The following is a 26679-nucleotide window of genomic DNA, read 5'->3' as shown; positions in this document are numbered from 1 at the left end:
CACGTCCAGGAGTCAGAGTGGAGATACATGTCTTAGCATTGCACTGTGCTGCCTCCTGTCCAGATACACAACAGACTCTTAACATGGAGTGAAAGACCCTCCACAGCTTGCTGGAGCCCCTGCCAAACTGCTCAGGGACTGAGGTTGGCTGAATTAGACCCATTGCAGCTACTACTCCGCAGTCAGAGCAGGGGCCACTTGTGGGCAAGTTACTCACTGTTCATGTCAGTCTGTGGTTAGCATTACTCAGCGAAGTCGCCTCTGTCAGCAAAGCCTTTGGAGTAGGATGTAAAGATATAATGAGACTATTTAAAGTTACGAAGAAAAAAGATGCCCAAACAAATTCTCTGCAGCCTGAGAAAAGAACAGTCCATATGGCTGGTTTTTAGCGGGAACCTTGACCTAAAACCTCACCTGGGAACCAAACCTGCAACCAGCTCTTTATCCAGAGTGTGCTGAACCCAGGACTTCACCCTTGACACCCATACTAATATTGGACCATATGGAGCCTGGACATGAATTCTGTCTGGATTCCTATTTAGCACATCTTGAGCACTTCAGCTGTTCCTTTGCAGAATTAAACTCCTCTTTCCTGGTGGTGTGGGTGGGCTCAGAATTAAATTTCCAAGGCACCAGAAACTAGAAATAGAAGAAACTTTAACTTTTTTTGCTCATAACTCAGGGAAGTACCCGCATGAGGTCAGGCTGCAGCTTCTCCTTTGGAAGTGACATTTCCCTTCTTTACCCTCTTTCCTAATGCCTCGTCTGCTTGCAGAAGGACATTACCTGCATGGAGAAAGACTGGATTTACTGGGAAGGAATGACAAGTTTGTGTCTCTGGTCAACTTCAGCATCCCTCAGCTGTGCCAGTTCACAGCGTGCATTGACCTAAAGCGGACTGCCAACGTCAGCTCTTGGGCAGCGTTCTCCTACGACGCCAGCAACTCCTCCACTGACATCAATGACTTAGAGCTTGGACTCTCTGGAGAAAACAAGCAGTTAAGACTCTATCTCTTTGGCACCAGACGAGACATTGACATTGAACTGGCCCTTTTTGTGTGGTACAGCGTGTGCTGCTCGTGGGACACCAGGAAACAACTGCTGGAGGTCTACTGCAACAGTGAGCTCGTGCATACTGAAACCATTGGCAGTGCTGGGTGCTTGAAACCCAACGGGAGCCTGGTGCTGGGTCATCTGCACAAAAGAAAGGACGGCTTCATTGTGCGGGTGAGCAACAGCTTCATTGGCAGCTTGTACTACTTCCAAACGTGGGACCGTGTGCTGGGTCAGGAGGAGCTGCTGGGCTGTGCCATGGGCAACACTGTCAGCTGGAAGGAGGAGTATTGGAACTTCAGTAGCATCCCGCCCGTTGTGGACCATCGCCTACGCTGTGGTGAGTGGCTGCAGTGTTTTGTGTTGCTGGGGATCACATAGAGAGAGTAGGGAACCCTCCACTGCTAAGAACAACTAACAGCCTCCGAGTCACTGCTGCTGTGATTGAGACCTGGGGTGGGCAGAGTTGAAGCCATGCTTACAGCATCGCCTGCCCACCCCACACAGCCTCTTCTTCAAGCAGATACAGAGGTTGTGGATGAGGGAACACTGTTTTGGGTTATCTCATCATTCAATCCCTATGTCTGTATGTACAACATGGTGTTTAAACAGCAAAGTATGAAAACAGAGCACTGAGATTGATGAATTGACTGATAGACTGACTAATCTATGTAAAACTATTGACATAGCATGATATTTAGTGTTCCACAATAACAGTGAATGCATCTTTGTTAATTGCCTGTAAGCTGATGGCTTCTCAGGGAGATTGGAGGCACAGCATGAAGTAATTGCTCATTTTTGGTGTCCAGGTTGGGAATTCCAGGTCTGTTCCGTCAGACAGCATGTCTTCATCAAGTGCAGCACCCCTTCACTTCACCACAGTTCCCACTGCACTTTCCCATCTCCTGCTCCAGGTTTCACGGAACCAGGGCCCAAGGCAATGAGAAGAGCATCAGGAAACCCCTGACTGCTGCTGAATCCTGTGCTGGGACAGATGTCCCCCTACTCCCTCATTGCACACTCCCTTGCTCTGCACCAAAGAACACAGGCACTAATGACAGTTGCTGTAACTGACAACCTGCTCATCTCAGCTTATCTCAGCTTCCTGCCCCATTGCCTTTTCCCAGGCAGTCCTCTTCCTGCACTGCCTATTGTAGGAGCTACTTCCCCACTGTGTCCCTGACTTCAGGCAGGATATGATCTGATGAGGAGGGAGGAGGAAGGCTCAGTTTCCCTTTTCCAATTAACACCTTTGCCCTCAGGCCATTCTCTCTGTGGGAAAGGTCTGTGCTTGTCTTGGCAAGGAGCTGTGAGAGGCTTAGTCATGTTTGCTGAAGAACAGTTTAGCACCTGAAATCAAAGCCTCTGCTCAGTGTTCCTGGACTTTGATTTTTCAAACCCAGTAACCTGGATGAATTTGAGCAACCTTCGAGTGAGACAAAGCACATGAGAGAGAGGCTTCCTAAGGTCAAAGCATTTTCAAAGCACTTTTCCCCTCTAAAGCAATCCCCACAAACCAGGCGACTGCCTCCTGTTAGGATTCTCCAGTGCAGCCTGAACTGGACATTCAGCCTGGAAAATGTTGGCCCTGTTTGCCAGCAAGGAGAAACACAGCGTGTCTCACAAGTGGGGAACTACAGCAGCACGCTCAGAGGTTACCCTGCTTACAGTGCCATGAGCTGCTGGATCCACAGTGTGTTCCATGCAGGGAGGAGGTTACTGGAGTCGGATGTTTTCCCAGAAGCAATAACTAAGAATGAAGTCCTGGTTACAGAGATAAAATTAATCGTGTTTGGGAATCTGCCGTGTGTCAGATCTTGGCAAGACCTTTGCTTCCACTAGAAATCTACTCCTTATTTTAATTAACTGAAATTCATAAGCTGACTGTTGCACACTGATGATACATGAGGTAGGGATAACAGTGAGTGGTGTAAATACAGACTGAGTTTTATGTCCTGTCTGTCAGATAGGGGAAGCTGCACTTGGCTGTAATTCATAGGGATTGTCCATATGGGGTCACACCTCCTGAGTTTACATGGAACATCTGGAGCATGCATGTAAGAAATAGTTGTGCCAAAGTGTTGCTATGAAGTAAATGTCCCGGGGAAGTGCCATTTCAATGCTCATGTCATGTTATTGCTTGTTAGTGATGCCCTATAATGGTTATCACCAGCTTTGAGGTTTGCTTCTGGTGCTTATTGGTGTCTACAGAGCTGCGCGTTGCTTGGTTCACCTTGACAGTGCAGGCAGTTGTGCTGGGAAGCTGGGAATCCTGCTTTGGTTTGGAAAGCCAGGGCTCACTGAGGCAAAGTGAGGGAAACTTCTCACCTGAAGGTAGCAGGAAGCAGCCTTAAGGATCTGTGTTGACTTTTAAAAGTGATAGAGTTATCACAGTGATTGCACTGGCTTTGCTTGAGAGCAGGAGTAAAGTTATTGTCCTGCTTTTGCTTTCTTCCCCCCAGAGTTCTTGATCCTTTACTTTTCCAGCTCAGCTGGGCCCTTGCTAAAAGTGAAGTTTGTGTTCTCCTCCTCTCACTGACTCACAGTCTTCAGCTCTTCCTCCCCCTACCTCACCCACACACTGACTTCTGATTTTCTTCTTAATTTGAAGTAATCTGGGCAAGGGATGAATCTAAAATACCTGAAATGAGTGATTATGATGGAGAAATCTATTTATTATTACAGCTCTTTTATTGGCTGGCCTAATTTTTGCTGCTCTTCAGTGGGAAACATACATATTTCTATATTTACAAAGAAACCATTTATTAAGTTACCAAATCAAAAGCCATGAGTAGGGCTTAAGAAATGTCAGTGGCACAGTATTTCTGGAGCTTCAGACCTCATCTGTCATCACGCCTTAGCCCTTGTTTCCTGAATGGAATTACATGTGTGTTAATGGAAGCAAATGAAGTTACAGAGTGCAGGTAGGCTGGTCCCACCCCTGCCTGCTGGGAATGAGCTTTGATATGTGGGAATAAACAGAGATTTGGGGGGTTTCTTCAGGTGACAATGAGAAAAAGAAAGAAAGGAATTAGAATCTGCCCAGTTGTGGTTGCGCTTTGTTTGTCAGGAGAGGACCACAGCACTCAGTGGGGTACATTCCCCTTTAGAATGAGTTTGGGCTTTGGTTTTGGGCATTTCTCTATTTTATTCTATCTTTTCCTTAGCAGATTCTTCTGCTTCATCCTGGGTGATACCAGACATCACCCCTGAGGCCATGGGTTTTGAAGCATTACACTGATAACAGGGAACAAGGTGGAGCCTGTAATCACCCAGCTCCGTGCAGATTCCTCTTACCTGGAGAGGATCTGCAGCACTGACACAGCCAGAAGAACAAGTTTAACCCTGGGTGTGCAAAGAGTTTCGTTTATTGCTTGAGAAATCCTAGCCTAATATCATGTCTGTGTTTCTATAAGGAAAGAAGAAGGGCTTTATTCCAGTGATAGGGCATGTGGGCTTCCTGTGTTCTCATCACACTCCCTCTATGACAGCAGCTCTTAAATAAAGCCAATAACAAGACACTCATTTTCTATCAGCTTGAAACCAGGGACTAATTATTTGTAGCATTACACTGGAGCTCACAGAACCCATTCCTGCAGCTCCACAGCACAGGAAGGCACACAGGTTTCCACTCCAAGTCTGAACGGTGGGATTAGAGTCACTGGGGATGCTGGAATATCTGAGCATCAGGTACTCCAGGTTTTGCTCTTTGTATTCTCACAGTAGTATGTCTTGTGAGGATGGGGAGGGCTTGGAGGAAAACCACATCCCTGTAGTTTCAGGTCCTTCTGTTTTCCTTAGAGGAGTTGTTTTCCTTTGCCTCTAGGGTTTTGCTTGTAGTTAAGTAGATACTTCTGGCTTCTTGTTCTCTGCATATCCATGTGTGTCAAAGAGTGTTAGTGGCTGTTGGTAGGAGGTCTGTGTATTGAGTATTTAGGACTGTTTTGCAGCAAAATGACTTAACCCTGTGGATCTTTTCCAAATAAAGAACCAGCAAATACCCATTAGTCAGGTCATGTTTCTGACCTACTGCAGGCAACGGCTTTGAAATGGCAATGTGGCAGATGGCTCCTGGGACTTGCCAGTGTTTTAGTGGAAGAGTAAAGCAGAGTAAATCAGCCCTTTTTTTCCCCAACAGTTGAGTACTATCTCAGGAGCAAAAGGCCTGAGTAAAGAGGTGTCCAAATGAAAATCTCACCTTCCTCAAGCAGCAGGGGCTGGTTTTATAGCTCTCTCAACACTCTGGGAGCAGCAGGGACTGTGCTACACAGAGCACCACCCTGCAGAAGCAGGTTGCAGGGCAGCCTGATCCTTGGAACATCCTTCTTGCTCCCCATCCCACTGCCTCCAGGAGCAGAGCTGCTCCCAGCTCAGCTCTCCACCAGCTCTGAGTGCGCTGCCTCTGCTGAGGATGTTTGGGGGGTGGCTGAAGCTGCTGCTTCCCGGATCCTGAGATGACACTAAACCACACACTGGCACCACTGAGGAACACTGGGAGGCTGAAGGCTGAGCTGAAGACTGAAGAGCCTGAGCTTTGTCTGCAAGAGACAGCTCAGAGCTGGACTTCAATAGCTTTGTTGCCCTCTTGCTCTGGTTTGACTTTGTGCTGGGTGCAGGGCCTGTGGCTCAATGTGAAGGGTAAAACTGCTTGTTTGTGTAGGAAGCAGAAGCTTGTGTACTGCTCAGGAGGAGCTTCTGCCTTCAGCTCTCCTTTCAGCTTCACAAGAGAATTTGAAGCTATTTAGGATAAAACCAGGAGGCTTCAAGTTGTTGACAGCCCCTGTATCTGTTATGTCCATGGATGTATTGCCATTGATTTGAGTGGGTCAGAGCTTGTCTGACCCTTTCAAATGGATTGTCATTGATTTGAATGGTCTGTTACATTTTAAGCGTGGTGATTCTCCTTCCCTTGAACTCTCGTGGAGAAAACAATGTTTTCTGAAGGACAGCCTTATCCTACTGATTTCCAACCACACTCCTTATTCATAGACATCTGGCTTTGTATTCACGTGTTAAGTTTATTTCTCTTAGTCAGACCTAGAATGTCAAGTTTCTGACAGTCATTTGAGGGAAGAAAAAGCCACAGATTACCAGCATAGGAAGAAAATGGTACCTCTAGAGCAAAATGTTGTGATCCTGCTGTTCTTTCAACACCAAGGCTTGTAATGTTAGCTGGTGATTCGATTCACTGCCATTTGCTGTAGTACCTGTGAAAAACATGACCTGTTTTGTCCCTGTCTGTCTGGTGAGGTGCCAGATTGCATGTGAAATGCAAAAGTCCTATCTGGTTTGACAAGATGATTCACTTCAAGGAAAATTAGCCACAAATGAGTTCTTGGAATTCTGCCCTTTGAACACAACAGGCAGGATGGCTGGTGTTTATAATGGGAACCCTTAGGCCAGGTTATCATTAAACCAGAGACCATGAATATCGCTGTTCATCTCACATTGCATTACTGCATGTTAACTGTTAGCACTCAGTGTTTGACAAGCTCCTTTTCTGAAGACTGGCTCAGGTCACTCAAGCAAGAAGGGAACAGAGAGATAGCAGCTCTTCAACACAAGCAATGAAGAAAGATAATGGCGCGTGAGCTCGGGTCTTCCTTGTGATCTGAACTCTGCCAATCCTGTTTTCTCCCTTGTTATGGTGTAGTTGCCTCTGATAGAAAACTCCATGTGTAGGTGTATGTGTAGGTGTATTTCCCCCCATTGCTTTCACCCCACAGAGGCCTGTGGAACAACAGCAGCTCTTTGTTACGATGACAAGTTTGCTGATTGACTCGTGCCTTTCTCTAATTGGGCTCTGTTCTTCCTTACACCTTTGCCACTGTGGATTCTTAGGCCTTTTAATGTCCTTTTCAGCAGGCTCAAGTGAAGCATCTTCCACAACGCTGCCCCCGTTGCCTCCGACCAGTAGTACCAATGGTACCATTCCACGTAAGTGCTAAATGAGCCCCTTTTAAATGCTGACATGGTCACCACTGGCACTGACACCACAGATGTGACAAGTTAAGACTCAGTCACATGTTTAAGCCATTGCTGTTTAGCAAGGTACTGTCTGGCAGCAGATCCCCCTATCTCTTCCTAAGCATTCCTTGCAGGCAGTAAAAGCCAGCCCAGTGCACCCACAAGTATGAACCACAACTTGTTTGCTAAGCTGTGATAACTTGACGGTGTGTTTGGGCCCTTAGGCTCTTTAAGAACGTTTCTAGAATGCAGCAGTGATTTAGACTTGGACACTTGGAGGCTGGGATTTCCCAAAGAGCCTCAGGGAGCATGGGAATGGTTCAATGGAGGGGTGCAGACACCTTGTACAGGATGCATCTCACTTACATTCTCTTCCTACAGTCAGCTTCTTTAATGTTGATATGAACTTTTCCCTCTTCTACAAAACTGAGCGAGCTCCTGATTACTACGATGCAAGGAAGCTCCTGGAAAACTGGGTGAGTAGGTTTCTTTTCTCATTCTCATGTCTCCCTAGCAAGTATCAGATGATGAGGACAGCTGGTACAGCATGTAAACTGATGGCACAACAGGGAAATGAGTATCCATGTCGCACTGTTGTGGTGTTTCAGAATCATGTTATCCAGCACTCTTTTAGCAGGATAAAATGGAATTCTGAAGGAAGGCAAAAGTGCTGACATTTTGCCAAAATTTGTAGCTGTTTTCATTGGGATTTAGAATTTTGATGGTAATTCAAATAGAGAAAGTGTCAATAAATCAAGTTAACAAGAATGTCACTGTTTTCTTTCCAGTTTAGTATCATATTTACTGGAGAAGAATTTGTTGTGGCAAACTTTAAAGTCAGGTGAGTCTCTGGCTGTATAGAGGTGTCACCTCCACCCTCTGTCCTTTGAGTGAAATTGCAGCCGGGTTCCCCGTGGCCATTTCAAAGCTGACCAGTCCTGTGACAAGGGTGGAAACCAGCCCCTCAGAGCTGTATAATCATGTAGAACACCCACATTTTGCTCACTGGCCTCATTCATCTCAAAATATATATCCTGCCTAATGCAAGGCATGTAGCTGCTGCTAGGGCTGCTGAAGCCCTGTCTCAGTGACTGCATGTGAGTGTGAAGAGGTCACATCCATCCTCAGAGTGAGGGTCTAGTTTGTGTAAGCAGGTACACACTGGCTCTTGCATGGCAGTGTCTAATGAAAGGCTATTATAGTTCCCAAACTCTGCTCAGAAACAACGGGTTGTTGCCCAAGACGCCTCTATGTCACAGCTTTTAGTCCAATCCAGCTTTATTCCATATGAAGACAGGCTAAGAAAACTGGGGCTGTTCAGCCTGGAGAAGAGAAGCTGGGTGGAGACCTCAGAGCAGCTTCCAGGGTCTAAAGGGGACTACAGGGATGCTGGAGATGGGACATTCATCAGGGGCTGTAGCGATAGGACAAGGGGTGATGGGTTCAAACTGAAACAGGGGAAGTTAAGGTTAGATAAAGGGCAGAAGCTCTTCCCTGTGAGGGTGCTGAGGCGCTGGCACAGGGTGCCCAGAGGAGCTGTGGCTGCCCCATCCCTGGCAGTGTTCAAGGGCAGGTTGGACACAGGGGCTTGGAGCAACCTGCTCTAGTGGAAGGTGTCCCTGCCCGTGGCAGGGGTTGGAGCTGGAGGAGCTTTAAGGTCCCTTCAACACAAACCATTCAAGGTTTCTATGATTCACATCCAAACTGAGCAGCTGAGAGGGACATTTAGCAATTCATGAAAGTATCACTTGCACAGACATGGGGTGTTATTTCAGGCATATTTTGACTTCTTATTTCCAGTCTCTGATTTCCAGTTACTGTTTGCTTTACAACTGACAACACAGCTGTCTACATGGGGTGAATCCAATTCAGAACATCATGAGATAAGGGGGGATCCCATTCTGGAAGAAGCATTTTCTGTCAGGGTGCACATCTGGTACAGCACTTGGCCTTGGGGATTTATGCAGCTACACCTACGCTAGGTTCAAGATGACTTCTCAGCTGCAAGGTCTGGCTCATTGTGGTCATGAGATAATGTCTTCAGGTGATAGCAGAATGGGGCACGTTATGTGCTTACTCTGAAATAATTCTTCTATTCTTTTTTGCTTACAGGGGTAATTATCCACAAAGCAGTGTCTGTAACAGGGCTCCTGTAAGTCATTTGCTATTTTTGAGTTAAAAACTTACTTTTTCTTATCTCTTCAGGGAGGATATAGTAGTCGTATGGTTTAAATGCTGATGGTAGACGTACCCCATTTAAAGAGCTGGGCTGGAAAGCCACTGTGTCCCAGTAAATACTGACAAGTTCTGCTCTCTGCATGAGGCAGCATTGATGCACTATGATGTTCCCTTTTATCCTGATGTACCTCTAGAAGTACTATGGAGCAAAGGCTACTCAGAGTCAGGCCCCAATAGCATTTAAAGCAATAGGCTCTATTTTGATGAGAACACTGAGTTTCTGCTGCTTGCCTGCCTTGAAATCCAACTTGCATCAGTTGATTCTAACCAGCTTCTAACTTGTGTCTTTCTCTGTGAACTGAAGGTGAAGCTCAAGCAGATGTCACAAAGGTAAGACCCATGGTCATGAACTGGGTTTCCATAACTCATATTGATTTCATTTTTAGGGTGAGGAGGAACTATATCCCTCCTCAGTTGTTTTAGTTTCAGAGTAACTGTGGAACCTTTAGTTGTATAAAGCAGAAGTGGAGTCAGAACCACAGTTAACACTTGGCTTGGGGAAAGGTATTTGAGCATCCAAGGTTTCTCTCTCAAACACCATATCTTGGAAGGCTCTTCCATGGCAAGAGCTGGGAGGTTTGCACTGCACTGTAAAAGTTGGCTTCAGATCCTTCACTAGGGCCAGAGCTATGAGTGGCCAATGCCCAAGAGAGCTGCCAGGATGAACCCTGCACCTCTCCTGCAGGAAATCCTATTGCCTGCTGACCACAGGCCAGAAAAGAAGGGGGAGCTGGGTTCCCATTACATTTAAGTGGTTGCAAATGGCTTACAAAGGCTGTGCTTAGTGGGGAACAGCTGTGTAGAGACAGGAGTGAGTTGGGAACACTTGGAACATCCCAGTCCTAAGGAGATCTCACTTGTTAGCCCTCAGTTAAATTAGAGGTCCATTGAAATGATCCATCTACAACTGAGAGATGTCTCTTTGCATCTTTCTGCTGTGCCTGAAGCCACTCAAAGAGAGACACAGTTTTTCCAAACCTCCTGAAGTCAGCAAACATAGTTACCCAGAAGATGGCTGTTTTGAGGAGAGAAAGCTGGAATCCAAAGAAGATGCTGAAAGCAGTTAAATCTCAGTTTTCCAGGGACCTTGGTGTCTGTCATCTCTGTCTGGACACAGAGTTACTCAAGCACCTCATCATTTTATGGCTAGTTCACTCCAAACTTTAAAACATGGTTGAAAAATGCTTACTTGTGACAGAGATGTTCCTGTGCCAAGATAAAATGAACAGAAAACCTCTTGTGGTACTTACCACAAAGCTATAAAAAGGTTCATGTACCTGCCTTCCCAGTAACTCATACTTTAGAAAGCATCTCCAGTGGTAAGGTCCTAGTGTGCATAAGAAGTGGCATTTGGTGACGTTTGCCATTGGTCTGCACTTATGGTGAACAAAATACATACAGAAAGTATCCAGTGCAATATAATTTTCTGGGGTACTCCTTAATTTTGTAGCCACTTCTAATTGTGAGATGTTACTAATATGGTAGCCTTGTTTGTGTATCATATTTGTAGCTACATCTGTAAGGCCATTATAAAGGCCACATCACTTGAAACACAAGAAGTGCTGATTCTCAAGATCAAACAACTGTTGAATGACACTTATGAAGAGGGACTATTATCCTTATACGTGACACCTGAAGATGTGGCTGTCAAGCCAATAGGTAATATAATACTTCATTAAAAGCTCATTGGAAACCACATGCTTTGTAATTCTAAGAGACACTCACCACCCTCACAGTAAAGAACTTCTTCCATATATCTAACCTGTATCTACTTCAAAGCTGTTCCCTCTTGTCCTATCACTACTTGCTCTTATAAAAAGTCCCTTTCCAAGTTCTCCAGTCCTAGTCTCTTTGTTGGTTTGGTTACAATCTCTATTGCTCCTTAAAACACAGAAGCAAAGCAGAGAGAAGAGCTGTAAGACTGTACCTGAACTTCAAACCCACATTTTATACCAAAGACTTACAAAAGATCAGCTGCAGACAATAAAAGTACAAGCCTGGAGGAAGAACACTGATGGATAATGAAGGGCAGTGTGAAAGCACATTCAGATGGAATAGAGAAGCCTGTGGGATATTCTGTCATTAAATATGGTTTGTGATGCTGGGAAAATAACACTTTACCTGAGAACTGACCTTGTTAAAGAGAAGAAGGTTGTAGAAGAATAGATGAAATACCTCAGCAAAATGTTTTCTTGCAGCCAGTAAACTTGTCAAATGCTTCTTTCCAGTCTGCAAATTACAGCTCATTCCGCCAGGAATGGAGGCCAGAGAACAGCGTGTCAGGGGATGGTGTCTGCTTTGGGGTTATTCTAGCTTTTTAAAGGGATTTTCCATGTTTCTTCCTCAGCACTCATGGATTGTCCAGAAAGCTTTTCCCACACAACCTACAAGGGGAATTATTCCTGGCCGCTAACAAAGCCAGCGACCAAAGCGGAGGTGAGCTGCAGGAAAAACCCTCAGCAGTCTGCTCAGAGGAGCTGGTGAGTGACAAACTCATCTCATTTGGGTTCCTGCATGGGAAACAGGAGGGAGAGCCAAGCTTTGAGTGGTGGGAAAGCAGATGGTAATGTGCCATGGCACCAAGGAAGATGCGAAGTGTGCAGCGATGCTCCAGCGCAGGCTGTGGGAGAAGGGAGCCCTGCATCATTTCATCCCCTGCAGCAAGCACAAGCAGCACTTGACTTTCTGCTTGAGTAGGGAGGGGAAACAGATGCATGGTAGCGTTTTGTGCCACCCATTCACAGCTCTGCCTTCCAGCACCTCCAGATGCATTTCAAATTGCTCTGGCATTAGGGCTCTGCTCCTGCTCTGCTAAATGAGTGCTAAGTCAGATGTGACTTGCAAGTCAGTTTTAAAATGGGGCTAAGTAATGACATTGAATGTACTTGAATGGGAAATATGAGGAACATCCATTATTACATGGTTTTTTCTTGTAACAATGTACCCTGTTTTCCTTTTTCAGTGGAATTAATATTGAACTTCAGCAAGCTTTTTGGAAGAAACCAGATTTGACTGAATGTAGATTACTGGAAGAACTCCCAAATAATATCTTAGACCTTCAAGATATCACGGTAACAGAAGGTAAGGCAATGGATACTCCAGTGATACAGTGAATCAGAGTAAAAAGAGTTATACTCAGATAATGCTTATGTTGGACATTGAAAAACCAAAGTGATAAGGTTGTTGTATGTGCATCCTGCTCACCTGAGCATCTTGAAGTGGTTTTAATGTAGATGAACTTTGCAGGTGCTTCAAAATTCTCTAGCAATCACTTTGAAGACTTGTCTCAAATCAGAGATTTGAAATCAGCTTTAGAAGTAAGTGAATAACTGCTGAATAACATGACAGGTTTTACCTGCCTATGCTCTGTTGCTGCATTGAAGTAGTTGATTATGTTGTACAAAGAAGCACTGATTAGTGTATGGAAGTGAAAAGTTTGTGCTGTAAGTCCTGTAAGCTCAAAGGTGACCTTTAACCACCTGATTATATCTTTGCTAAGCTATGCAAACAGTACAAGTTGTTTGAATGGTGAACAAAAACAATACCATTGCTCATCCACCTACTCAGCAGTGGCATCAAATAATAGAGCCTTGAAAGAGATGTGCAGTTGCATACGGGCTGTCTGACTCCTCGGGTGGAAAACTGCTTCTATAAAAACATTGCAGAGGGATGATGAGATGGTGAATGGCAAATACAACTCTTCAAGTTATATCATTCAGAAATGGCGTTTGCTGCTGTCCCACTTAAGTAGCATTTGGGCAGAGAGGAAGAACTTGTATAATTCTGAACTCCAAACTGCTTGTAAACGTGACCAAAGCTAACACTAAATGTTATTTACAGCTAATCTTCAGAATCCAAAAGGAGGTGACAAAATCCTTATGAAAAGAACATTGTTTTCTTCCTTTGAAATACAAGCTGAGATATCCAGATTTTACTTTTTGCCAGCTTCACTGTCACATTGAGGGCTCACTGACTTAGGACATAATTCTGTAACAGATCAGAAGCATTATATCCATCTGGAAAGAGAGCAGAAGCAGGCCAATTCCTTGCTGTAACGTAGAGACGTGGAGCTGTATAGCTAGGCACATAGCTATGCCACATACATCACCTGTACTTTCCTCTTTTTCATCAGAGAATGCACAAGATGTTGCAGAGCAGATTTTATACCTCTTGCCAAATGCAACCCTGCAAATGGAAGAACTAGAAATCATCACAAATAAAGTTTCTGAGATCATAATGCTTGCAGATGTGAGCGTGACACTTGCAGAGTCTGTATTGTCTATACTAAACTATATTTTGCTGCAAGAAATAGAAGATGAGAACATCAGAAAAGTGACCAATAGGTAAGTAAGATAACCCCCAGAAGTGGCTTCCTAAGCTACAATGGCACCATGGAGTAGTCTATTAAAATACCACCACAAGAGTCAGCAATATCCGTACTTGGATCTTAAACCTGTTTGTGGTTCTTAGCAGTAGAAATTGGCTGTTGTGTTGTCAAAGGTGCTTTTACCAGCACCAACTGTGCAGAAGTCACCAGCAGAGTTGTTCTCGATGGGCATCTCAGTCTGGAGGCAGAGCAGGGAGACTGCTGAGCTGCCCTCTCGTCTCCAGGGTGATCCTCACAACCCAGCACTGAGGTCTCTTGGCACGTCAGCATCTCAGCCAGCAGCACACCAGGCTGGAGTGCTCTATCTCCTTTTTCAAACATAGCTATTCAATGTTAGGCTTCCAAATCTACATTTAGGATCCTACATCCATTATGCGATCCTCACACATGCTAAAATTGAAGTTGCTAGATAACTTTGAAAACATCTCTCTCCTTTGAGATCTTGAAAGTGACTCAACTACCTATTTAAAGGTAACTCAACCACTGGGGTTTGAAATGGCTGTTCAGAAAACTACTGCCAGCCTTTTCAAAGGCAAATGCAGGTACAGAGTTCACTCATCTCTGACCTGGGCAAGGCAGCTTACCCACTTCTCACTGCACAGCCTGAGGCTTCAAAGAGGAGAGATTATTCTATGTTGCACTGACCAGTGCTAACCAACAGCATAAGGATGCTGTGTTCATTGTATTAAAAAGGTCTCTCAGCATCTCTCATTTTAAAGGCCGTGATTATCAGCGATTTTCTGCTTTACTTAAGGTAAACCAATATTTTAATAAGACATGTTAATAAGAAATATTAAAAGCAAGAAAAGTTAACTTCCCACTTAAGTTCTAGGTGAGGCACAGACTAGGCAACAGGCCAGTTGTTTGCACTGGACACCTCTGCGTTGCCTTTGCAAACTCAGGAGGCTGCAAGGAGGAATAGCCAAAAATGGCTTAGAAAATCTGTCAAGGAGAAAGCAGTGAGCAGCATCGTGATCCTTCCGGCTCTGTGCTCTCCCTTCAAAGTCTACTGCAGTGTGTGGAGAGGGGGCTGTGATAGCTGCCAGCACTCAACACCTCTGCCTTCTCAAATAGGCTGGGAGGGGGTTTAAGTGAAATGTTTACTGTGATTTCTCCCATGAAATACAAAGTTTTCAGGACATAAATGATGTTCTGATAGGCCCTGGATTCCTGATCCTTAGTGGTATGAGATGGTGGGTACAAATTGTCATAACAGTGGCTTCACAATTCCTGCAGACAGGAGAAGCTTTGATATTTTCACTTTTTCATAAATCAGACCTTACTTTGAAACACCAAAGAGCACGACCACTGTGATGATGCCTGATGAGTGTCACCATGATGATATCCTCACAAGAGCTGTTATGCTCCTTCTTCCAGGCCTCAGCAGAGACTTTGCATCCCAGATATTCTGGGGCAGTTGAACTCCAGGCTTTGCAGCTCTAGGGCAGCTGTGACTGAAAGGATCCCATGGGACTCCTTGTGTGTCTGGGACTGATGATTCATGAAGAGAACACCAGAGCAGAGGACAGGAAGGTTTTCCTTTAGTCTGTTGGGGGCAGCTCTCTTGCAGGTTTTCAATAGGGTATTATCTGTTCCTGCACACTGCTGAATAGCCTTAATGGAGGCCAAACAAGACCTGGAGCTGCCTCTGACTCTTAATACCCATGAGCATTAAACAACCCTACTTTGCTGCTTCCTTTAGATTCCAGCCTCTTCTCTCCGCTTAGAAAAAGCCCACTGATAGCAGTGCCCAGAAAGCCTGTGAAATCTCCATCCTTGGTGATATCCAGAGCTTCCCTGGACACGACCCTGAGCAAATGACCTATGTTTAAAGTATGCCCTGCCTGGGGCAGGCAGGGAACTGGAGGTCAGACCTCTGGAGGTCTCTTGCAGACTATATTATTCTGGCTGTGATGTTTCACCTGGGGGTACAATTAGATGACTGCAGACAATCAAATCAGCACCTTCTACAAGTTACTGCCTGCCAGATGAAATGTAGTATTTGACTGGGTATGAATTTAGACTCAGGTCTTCCCAGAACCACCTTGTGTTGTCCCCATAGGAGGGTATCATCCACCTGCCAGACTAAGTTGAGTTGCTAACTCAGCCATCAGCTGACCCTGTGCCGGACAAAATGCCCCATAACAGACCCATCCTGCTCTAGTGATTTCTCCTTGTGGTCATAAATCAGAGTGGTGGTTTTTAGCTGCTTCTCTTCTCCTGGATGCATATAATGAAGCCAGGAGAACATTTCAAGAGATGTATCTTTTTTTTGCTTCTTTTTCTTCTTGCTCTTGGTAAAGCATCCTGAAGACAACAGAGGAGCTAGGCTATAAGGTGACTTATACAGAAAGAAATACGTCAGTCATAACCACTTCCATGGCTTTCCTGGTGACACGTCCAGATCCCAGCACGTTTGGAGGACTGGCCTTTGGCGTTACCTCCTACAACAGAGGCCTGGATCTCAAGGTGAGAGCAAAACATCACCTCAGGGACCACTGACTCAACCAGACAATCCTGCTATTTTGTACCATGACATATTTGGCCTGAGGAAAGCAGCTCTGACTGCATCATCTCTCTTTCCTGCAGATCAACATCCAAGAAAACCCTTTCAAAGAGGCCTTGGCCTCAGTGTTTTTGCCAGAATCACTGAAGAAATTCCTCAGGATCGAGCCCTCTGACCCAGACAAGCATTCCAAGATCCAGTTTAATTTCTTTGGCACTACTTCACTCTTTGTGGTAACTATGACTCCTAACAAACACTAACACGGCAGTGATGAGTTCTGCTGTTCTTCGTGTGTGCTAAAGAAAAACCCCAATAGTTTCATGTGTTCTGGGCACATTTACATCAGATTGATGGAGCACTAAGAAATGTGCCGGGGAAATGTTCCCAGGCAGCAAAACCTTCTCTGTAGCAAGGATGCTCTAAGAGGTGTCTATAGACCTTAGACTTGGTGTTCGTTTTCTGTAGCTGATGCTGTTCTAATACTTCTGTAGGAGAAGAACATCCCTTAATCTTGCTCTGCTAGTGAGCCCTTCCTTAAGGAACATGCATAGTACATGTCAAACAGCATTAGAATAATTCCAAGATTTATGTCTTCATTAAAATAATAGCATTTAGGGCTATTCTACCACTTGCTGTTCTCTTATCTCGGGGGGAGTGGGTGAATGTGATTTAAAAGGAGATATTTCTTTTGGTATGATGGAGCATACAGTGTGCTGAGCAACGCTTTTCACATAGAAGCAGCATTCCCCGTTGTGTCTGCTGTCTAATGAGCTTAATAATGTACAACTGCACGTTCTGATGTACTGAAATGATTACATAGCTTTCTCAATCCAGCCAATGCATCTGAAACTCTGTTCTGCTTCAGCTGATGTGGACACTGTCCCTGAATATGCAGCTAATTACAACTTCTAATGAAGTAGCAAGTGGCTAAATTACATCAGGCATCCCATGGTGTTCCAAGAAATACAACTGAAGAGAATGGAAGCAGGGAAGATCTTGGATTTTCATGTGTGTATTTTCTCACTGCAGGATGAGAGCTTGAAGACAGAGAGGTTGAATACTTACGTTGTGAGTGCCAGCATTGAAAACGCATCAGTTCAGACCCTCAAGGAGCCTGTGACTATTACTCTTCAGCACATAGACCATAATGTGGTAGGATGTGTTCATTTCATCAGAGACATATTGAAGTAGAGCCTATTCCACTTGGCCTTACAATAAACCAGCAACAGGACAAATGAGCTTAGAACATTTTCCTGCCTGACCTCTCTGTGATCCATCAACCCAAAGGCTGACAAGCCCACACAGAGCTGGGTGGTTAATTCTGCAATTAGTAAAGCTTGTGTCTCCCCTCTACTAAATCCATGCTTAGCAGCAAGGGGCGTTTTCAGTGTTTCCTTGTTTTGGTCTGGACAATTTTTCTTTTCAAGGAATACTTTATTTGCTAAAGAATTGCAGGGTTTGGGTTTGACAGAAACCATTTGTAGTTGCTGCAAATTCAGCGAGTTGGTTTAAACACCAAAAGAGGTGAATTTTAACAAAACCTCAAAACATTGCACAGATATTTTCAAAATTAATTTTTTTTGTTTCAAAATGATGTGTTGAAACTAAAATCTACCTGAAATTATTTTTAAGTGGGCACAGGTCAAGCTTGGTGACCGAGTTCCCCCTTAGCATTTGTGCGTTACCAATCTGTATGGTCCAGCCTCCACACGAATATATTGCAAACTAAGAGCAGGACTAAACAAGTCCATGAGATGAATTTGATTAAAGTTTAAGTTAATGAGAGCTTGAAAATGCTGCTTTTATGGCAATAAGCTCTTTCCATTCAGTTCTAGCAGATAATCTATGTACCCAGAGACTTCATCCAGATACCCCCCCTCTTCTATCACTTTTACTCCACCATCTGGCACCTCTCAGACTTTTTTCCTTGACCTTTTAAAACTATCCTAATTAAATATTTAATGAAATATCATCCTAACCTACATCTTTGGCTCTCTGCCTAATTATATTTGACAGTCTGCAGATCACGGATCTTATCAGCTTATTTGTTAGGGTGGCTTCCTGGGAACTCTGTGCTTTATTAAACTTTATTAACACTATAATAAAGGAAAATGAATCTGCCTTGGGAAAGTTTGCTGCAGCATCATGAGTAATAAACCAGAATGTCCCCAGAGAAAACACTGCGTTGAATACCCGTTTAAATCAGTTCACCTCTTAGGTGTCTTCCCTGCCTGGCTTCAGAGAGGGAACATTGACATTTTAAAATAGAAGCTGAGAATGGTGGGGGTTTACTGTGTAAAACCTCAGGTTGTTCTTGTAGTCTTAGTCATAACTTGTGAGTTTCACTGGTAATTTGGTATGACATCTCAGATAGCACATGAAGCCAGTGAGGTTAGACGTAGGAACTGGTCTAAGCTGGACAACCTGTCAGATTTTCTGCTGTCCTTCAATGCTACAAGATAGAGGAAAAGTGCTAAATCTGGGACAATCACTGACCCCTGGAATTTCCCTTGGTAAAGGGCAAGGTGAAAACTGGGACTGGCCTTGGGCAACCTGCTCTAGTGGAAGGTGTCCCTGCCCATGGCAGGGGGTTGGAACTGGATGAGCTGTAAGGTCAATTCCAATCCAAACCAGTCTGGGATTCTATAACTCATCTGATTCCCAATGAACCACTGGCATCTCCAGTGACCTGCAGACCCTCTGTGGCACCACCATGCAAATAATCCCAGATATCAGTGGACTCTCTTGTTGAGCAGCACAGAGGAAATCAACTCAAACAGCCTCAGTTATAAACCCTGATTACAAGAAAGATGCACATCTGCAAGTACACGTGGTTTAGAGACACACATCTGCAAGAACACATTGTTTATAGACACACATCTGCAAGCACAGATGGGTTATAGGTGTACTGACTAAATCTCACAACCTCCTTTTTCTCTGCTTTCAGGGTAATGCAGCGGTGCACTGTGTCTTTTGGGACTTCCAGAAGAACAGTAAGTGTTACTTACAGAGCTGCAGGCTTGCTCTGTCACCAGCAGCACACAGCTTTTGGCTCCTTGACGTTGCAGCTTACAGCTTTGAGGGTGTCCTGTTGAGTCTGTGCCACTGATTTCTGTTGTTACCTCAGGAATCACTGTTATTCCTAGGACACACGTGTAGCACTGCACAGGGATGCATCCACATAAGAAGACTTAGCCTAAGGAAAAAAATAAGCAGAAATGAAAGGAAATGTGAGATGATTTCTCATAGTTACCTCAGGGAAGTCAGTGGGGCTTTGCTGGGATTAAGTCTTGAATATGGCTCTTCAGAGATGGAAAGAGAACTGTGTATTGGGTTAACTCAGAACATGTGGGAGAGGTTTTCTCTGCACTTACTGGTGTTAGAATATCTATTTTTAAGAATCAGAAGCTTAGTTCTGAACATGTCACACATGCCACATAAATAGGGACATAAACTTACCAGGGAAGGTCTGGCTTTTTCAATGCTACACTGCCTAAAGAAGTCCTCTGCCCTTGCCTTCTGTGTTTCCACATCCTGCAGCGTAATCTAGTCCAGCATATTCTTCCTTACCTTCCTGCCTTCTCTGTGTGCAGGCAGGGAAATGACTTCAAATATTTCTGCATTCCACCAAAGGCTTTCATCCAAGTTTTGAGATTCTCAGGCAACTACAGAAGTGTTCCTGTGTGAAATCTCACTTGTGTGCTGCTCAATGACCCTGCAATCTGTACCAACTTGAGCTTGTATTCACACATTCTGCATGCTGCAGAGCTATAAATGACTGAGCATGACTAACTCTGCCTAAAACTCCCTTTTTCTCTATTACACAGATGGACTGGGTGGTTGGAATACGTCAGGGTGTGAAATGAATTCTACAGATAGGAATTACACAATCTGTTTTTGTAACCATCTTACCCATTTTGGAGTCCTACTGGTAAGTATTGAATGAATCATCTCCAAGAGTCCCATGGCACTAACCAAATTCATCACCAGTTTTGGGGAGGGATGGGAGATTCGGAGCTATACAAGCTGTAGTGATCTGCAAGCTTGTCAAAATCACCATTAACAAACGAACCAGTTATAATAATTGGTTATGGTATAAAGTCCTCTAAATGTCACTTGCTTCAAGGCAAATTCATTTTACAGATGTAGTCTGGACTTCTTTGTGATCATCAATTCAGTTAATGTCTTATTTGCTGCACTGGAAATACGGTGTTAAACTTGTTGTCTGCCAGTGGCAGCTAATGAAGTTACAGCTTTCTGCAAGTTGAATCTGTGCTCTGTCAAAAAGAGAAGCTTAATAGAAAAACGGGAGATGCCTTTTTTAATCTACAATACAGAGAAAACTGCCTCTAAAAGTTGAATGACAAAAAATGAGATGACTGCCTGCGAATGGGCTGCAACAAATGCAAAGGGATAGGCAAGGTCAGAGCAACCTGAGTAGGCTGAAGTTGTCTGATCCCAGTAGGATACATCCATCGCAATGGGGTAAGGCCAGCCCTTTGCCTTCGATGCCTGCCCAGCTTCCCCTGAAGGTCAGCATCACATCTACAAAGTAGATCTACAAAGTGAGCTCCCAGTGGAATGACTTTGGCCAGATCCAGGAATCCTGGTTGAATCTGTGAAGTGCAGCTTTTCCAGCTTCACAGCTTATTGCTGGATACTTTAAATACTGCATATTTTTACTCCTTTGGATATTCTGTAGGACTATACAATAAGGAAACACATAAAGTATTAATGGAAGCCCTCCAAAGTAGCAGTAAGCAGGATGGAAATCAATAGCTTTATCACTGTGAAAAGGTGGAAAGCAATTTTCATTATCTGTCATGGCAAACAACAGTGATTTCTTATCTTGTTACATAGGACTTGGCCCGGACAGAGCTAGATACCACACAGGATCGTATATTAACTCTGATAAGCTATGCAGGATGTGGTGCTTCTTCCCTGTTTCTGAGTATAACACTGGTGACATATCTAGCCCTTGAGTAAGTCTGATCCTCTTTCTTATGTCATTTTTACTCCTTTAGCAGTAATGAATTTGCAGCAACTATCAGAATGTTTGGTGACATTGGATGCTGTGATGCATAGGAGGGAAGATGTAAATGTTGTTTTATTTTAGCCTGTGACTGTGGTGAAATAAGAGGGATCCAAATACTCATGTTTCAGTACAAGCACTGATGTGAACTGCTCAGCAACTTCGATGTTCCTCATTTTCAGTCATTTTAGAAACTTACCCACAGATATAAAACACTCATGTAGACACAACTTATAGAATCCCAGAATCCCAGCCTGGTTTGTGTTGGAAGGGAACTTAAAGCTCCTCCAGCTCCAACCCCTGTCACGGGCAGGGACACCTTCCACTAGAGCAGGTTGCTCCAAGCCCCTGTGTCCAACCTGGCCTTGAACACTGCCAGGGATGGGGCAGCCACAGCTTCTCTGGGCACCCTGTGCCAGCGCCTCAGCACCCTCACAGGGAAGAGCTTCGGCCTCAGACCTCATCTCAATCTCCCCTCTGGCAGGTTCAAGCCATTGCCCTTGTCCTGTCCCTCCATCCCTTGTCCAAAGCCCCTGTCCAGGTTTCCTGGAGCCCCTTGAGGCCCTGGAGCTGCTCTAAGGTGTCCCCTTCAGGAGCCTTCTCTTCTCCAGCTGCCCCAGCCCAGCTCTCTCAGCCTGGCTCCAGAGGAGAGCTGCTCCAGCCCTCGCAGCAGCTCCGTGGTTCATCTTATACCACAAGAACACAACTTGTTAACACGACAAACACCCGTTTGTGCTACTTTGCACTAGTGAATGCACCCAGCACCAGCCATGCAACGACAACCCTGTGGACTTTCCCATTCCTTTTAGAAAGCTGCGGAGAGACAACCCTGCAAAACTCCTGCTCAACCTTTGTGCTGCGCTGCTGATGCTGAACGTGGTGTTCCTCACCGATTCCTGGCTGGCCTCGTTCAACCAGCCAGCTCTCTGTATCACCGTGGCTGTGCTCCTTCACTATTTCCTCCTTGCAGCTTTCACATGGATGTGTCTGGAGTCTCTTCAGTTTTACTTGGCTCTCATCAAGGTTTTCAATGTTTATGTCCCAAAGTACATCCTGAAATGCTGTATTGCTGGCTGGGGTAAGTAAGCACATTTCTTCTCCTCTTCTGTAGGTTGCACACCCTGAGCCATAAGGCCATAAGGCTGGATTTCGTCCCCAGGCAGGTTCAACTTAAGTTTCTTCTATCCAGGGAAACATTAGCATAAAGTACCTGTTGCTCCTTGCATGGTCATATGCAAGGAAAGGTGAAATTGGGCATAAAGAGCTGCTTTCCTTACCCCTCCTGCCCTTTTATAGGAATGATTTCTCATGGCATCTCATGTCAGTGTGTGTGCCTGAGGAAGTATGAGCTGCCCACAGCCTTCACCTCTGCACTGGTGATGCTCAGAAGTGATTTTGATCTCCTTGTCTAGGCCTTGTGTGTTTACCTGCTATTCTATGCATGATTCCCCCATGGCAGGTGGATTTAGCTTTCATTCATAGCTCTCCTGAAGACTTCATTCATTCACCTTTCTTGCAAGAACTGAGCATCAGGGACTTGTCTGGGAGAAATATAAGCAAAAGAACCCAACTCTGATGTTATCAGAGACACTGACCCAGAGCAGAATCAGGTCTGTGTTTTTTGGGTTGCCATTAGATGCCATTTTAAAGGGGGTTTGAGGCTTTTGAATGTCATCAGTCTTATCCCCAGATCTCAAGTGGCACATGATAGTTCTCAGACATCCATGATGGTGGTGGTGGTGGCAGCCGTTCCCAGCTGAAAAGCCAGGACTGAAAGAAATGTGGAAAATGAGAAGTGAGCTGAAGGGAAGACAGATGAAACTGTCTGGAAAACGTCTGTCTCAATCAGATCTTAACACAAAATGCTGTGGTCTGCTTATCTTGTGACACTGCTTTTTGTAATAATCAGCTTCATTGAACCAGATTGGATCCCTTCTGGAGATGTTTGAACACTCACAAACATTTTGCAAACACAGATATTTTTATGCCTACTCACTTGTAATTTACATAAATAAGGAGAATAAACCTGCTCTGCCACATATTGAATCACACTTGTCTCAAAAGGAGTTTTAGGGGTAGACTTTGATCCAAAGATGTACGTGTCTGCTGTGATTACTCGTCAGAGATTAGCTGATGTCTTTCCATAGGCTCCATAATTTCTTTATAATCTAAGTATTTCTTTTCCTCTTGCCTTCCACACCAGGAATACCAGCTCTTGTCATTTCTATTGTGCTCGGTATAAATAAAGACTTCTATGGTGATGGATCACATTCAGAGAGCAATCCATTCAGCAATTTGTAAGTATGAGCTTTTTGATGGTCAACAGAGTATCTTAAAGATACAAGAAATAACAAGAACAACTCTTCTCTGACTCTTGTCTTTTCTCCCCTATCTTAATCCTCTCCCTTTAGTGGTTCTGGTTCAGTCTGGATGTACAGCTACTACATGGAGTAACTCTCACGCCAGTGGACTGGGCTTAAGGCTAGGGAGGGCTTCTGCCAGTCAACTCCATCTTTACTTTCTAGGAAATCTCTTTCTTTACATGACATTAACTCAGTCTGATGTATATGTCTTGTTCTCATCTATAGCTCAGTCTCATTTCTATCTGCTCCTCCATGCTCTAGGTTTCTGGTAAAACCTAAAAGCAGAATAATTGCTCTCAAATTTGCACATTTGCTTCTGTTTGTTTTTGGGTTTTTTTAATGCCAATTCATAATCACTGTCTCTTCATCATTTCCAATTCTTTCATTTAACTCATCTCAAGATCCTCTCTTTTCCAGTGGGGAAATGCTGCATTCTTTCCCCCTTTTTAAAGAAAGCTTTTCCAGCAAAGAATGCTCCATTTTTTGGCCTGCTTTCTGTTCAGCACAATCTGATCACTTGTTGGTGAGGATTACCTGGAATATTTGAATTCCATCCCATCTGAGAGGCAACACACACTCAGGATGCCTCAGAGGGAAAACTTGACTCATCTCTAGCAAAAAGGCAGCAAAACTCATTTAAGCTTGAGGAAAAGCTAACCAGGGCTCATCTCTGTGCTATGCTGTTATTTAGACTCCTAATTAAGTGGTATTTAACTGTTTTCCTAAGGCACGGTGTCTGTGTGTATAGAATCATGGAATGGGTTGGGGTGGAGGGAGCTTAAAGCTTACCCAGCTCCAAGCCCTGCCACGGGCAGGGACACCTTCCACTAGAGCAGGTTGCTCCAAGCCCCTGTGTCCAACCTGGCCTTGAACACTGCCAGGGATGGGGCAGCCACAGCTCCTCTGGGCACCCTGTGCCAGCGCCTCAGCACCCTCACAGGGAAGAGCTTCTGCCTTGTATCCAACCTGAGCTTCCCCTGTTTCAGTTCAAACCCATCACCCCTTGTCTTATCGCTACAGTCCCTGATGCAGTTAATTATTAAAATTAGTATAATAATAATTATTAATGTTCATATACTAATTGTATTATTAAGTTGTGCAACCATTGTCAGGTTTATTTGAATTTGGCTGAAATATTAAACTCTCAAAGTTATTGAATTTCTATAACATCTGTAAAAAAGGCAAGTGTGGAGGTTCTATGGATGTCCTCATTGAGGGAAAGTAATCGCCATTCGGGAATGCTCCTTACTAGGATTTGGAGAACCATACAAGACATTTATTTTGGGAACCAGGCTTCCTGAGTTTCACTGCTCACAGAGCTCCTCACTGAACACATACCTCCCTTTCTTGCAGTTGCTGGATTCAGGAGAACACAGTGTTTTACATCTCCGTTGTGGCCTACATCTTCTTCATATTTTTGATCAACACAGCCATGTTCATCACTGTTCTCCTTCAAATCCACTCCGTGAAATCAAGGACACACAAGAGATCCAGGTTCTGGAAACAAGGTTTTCTCCACGACCTCAAAAGTGCTTTCAGCCTGATGTTCCTTTTGGGCTTAACTTGGGGCTTTGTCTTTTTTGCCTGGGGAGCAGTGAGGATATTCTTCTTGTATCTCTTCAGCATCTTTAACACCTTGCAAGGTAATATATGACTGGAATACTGTCACAAATACAACCGTTCAGGGCCATGGAATAGAAATAAATGTGTATCATCATGCAGTTCCAGCACAGGGAAGAGGTTATGTGGCTTTTGTGTTACAGCGTTTAGCTATTTTAATGGGAAAGCTCCATTGCAGTGGGATAATAGTGGTGTTTACATAGTGTTGCTGGGATAGATACACCGTTAAAGACACAAACTCGTGCCTGTGAAACATGGGTCCCAATAAATGCATCGTTTCAGGATGGCACAATCCTTTTTATCTGGGCACAAAAATGGTTGATAGAACCTACAGTGACTTGCAGGTTATTTTGTTACCAAATCTGCAGAAAGCTCTTCCCATCACCCTTAGATATGCACAAAGGACTTGGTGTAATTGTGGCCCAGCTTCCACCTATCTCTGCCCATACATAACCTCCTAGTAACTGAGTGGCATGCAGAAAGTTTGGAAAAGGGGCAGCAGGTTGGAGAATCCACCTGAAACCCTCTGAATTCTCTTCTCACTTCTTTAGGGTTCCTCATCTTTGTGTTTCACTGCCTAATGAAGGAAGAAGTAGTGAAGCAGTGCCGAGTGCATCTCTGCTGGGGGAGACATCGGCTGAGTAACTACTCTGGTAAGCACTGAGGGGCTTTGTTTAGCTTCAAGCATAAGTCTTCTCCTGCTACAGCCTTTCTGCATTGCACTGGATAATTGTTCTTTAATAGGTCTTTATCCTCTTCCATTAGCTGCTGATGTGATGTGATGGGGGGGTGACAGCATGAAGTAAAATGTAGATTACCAAAAGAGGCTTTAGCTTGGTCTTGCATTCAGTGTTCCCTGATGTGAGCTATGATTTTGATGGCTTTCCAGTCTTCATAAAGCTGAGATTCAGAGATGTATGCACGATATTGGACATAGCAGTAGCTACTTTTTATGTGCAGGAGCTGGCATTGCTAAGCCTGGGAAAAAGGGGGTATAATCGCTGTCTGGCTGAGGGGTGGTTGTAGAGAAGAGACTCTTCTCAGAGGTGCTCAGTGAGAAGACAAGAGGCAAAGGACACACATTGCAGCTATGGAAATTGCCATTATTTATAAGGAAACACATTATTTCATGTCCTGTTTTCATCTTAACCACAACATTTCAGAGGGAGAGTAGTTAAATAGGTGACAGTGACCTGACCAACCTGATCCAACTCTGGGCACTCAAAGGTGCCCCAAAGGTCCCTTTCAACCTAAAATACTGTAAGATTCTGCTATGTACCAGCTCAGCAAGAAATGACGAATGCTGTGGCTTGTTCTGGGCTACCCCAGCAATGCTGATTCTGCACAGAAACTTCAGTACCTCTGTGTGCCTATCAAAAGTAGTTGACATTATGAATGGGTATAACAACTGGTTTAGTGTGTACCTCCTGTCTTCTTCAATATGGCCTTATCCAGATTAGATTGGGTCCCTAAAGGGGAAATAGAAGACTGGATTGCTGGTACAAGTGTGCCA

General features: G+C 44.4%; 1 protein-coding gene across 1 annotated transcript; it reads left to right on the top strand.

Moving 5' to 3' along the window:
- Positions 1-756: 756 nt before the first annotated feature.
- Positions 757-25948, top strand: GPR112 (G protein-coupled receptor 112). The gene is made up of 19 exons (XM_010018583.1): positions 757-1393; positions 6919-6990; positions 7402-7496; positions 7809-7861; positions 10769-10917; positions 11606-11738; positions 12221-12339; positions 13391-13601; positions 15949-16114; positions 16235-16384; positions 17181-17303; positions 19099-19144; positions 19979-20082; positions 21012-21133; positions 21993-22261; positions 23387-23480; positions 24900-25189; positions 25718-25819; positions 25932-25948. The coding sequence occupies exons 1-19, from the start codon at positions 757-759 to the stop codon at positions 25946-25948; spliced, it is 2952 nt and encodes a 983-aa protein (XP_010016885.1).
- The last annotated feature ends 731 nt before the right edge of the window (positions 25949-26679 follow it).

Source organism: Nestor notabilis, unplaced genomic scaffold (genome assembly GCF_000696875.1).
Source record: "Nestor notabilis isolate BGI_N333 unplaced genomic scaffold, ASM69687v1 scaffold8017, whole genome shotgun sequence".
Taxonomy (NCBI): Eukaryota; Metazoa; Chordata; class Aves; order Psittaciformes; family Psittacidae; genus Nestor; species Nestor notabilis.
The sequence above is the reverse complement of the archived record's forward strand: the minus strand, read 5'-3'. Positions and strand labels throughout refer to the sequence as shown.

What these genes read in the sequence shown, in the direction of transcription:
- GPR112 (XM_010018583.1), top strand. Translation starts at nt 757, where the DNA reads ATGCCTCGTCTGCTTGCAGAAGGACATTACCTGCATGGAGAAAGACTG. An exon ending in AGATATCACGGTAACAGAAG is followed by an intron (nt 12,340 to 13,390) that starts GTAAGGCAATGG and finishes CTTTTTCATCAG; the next exon opens with AGAATGCACAAGATGTTGCA. An exon ending in GTGACATATCTAGCCCTTGA is followed by an intron (nt 21,134 to 21,992) that starts GTAAGTCTGATC and finishes CATTCCTTTTAG; the next exon opens with AAAGCTGCGGAGAGACAACC.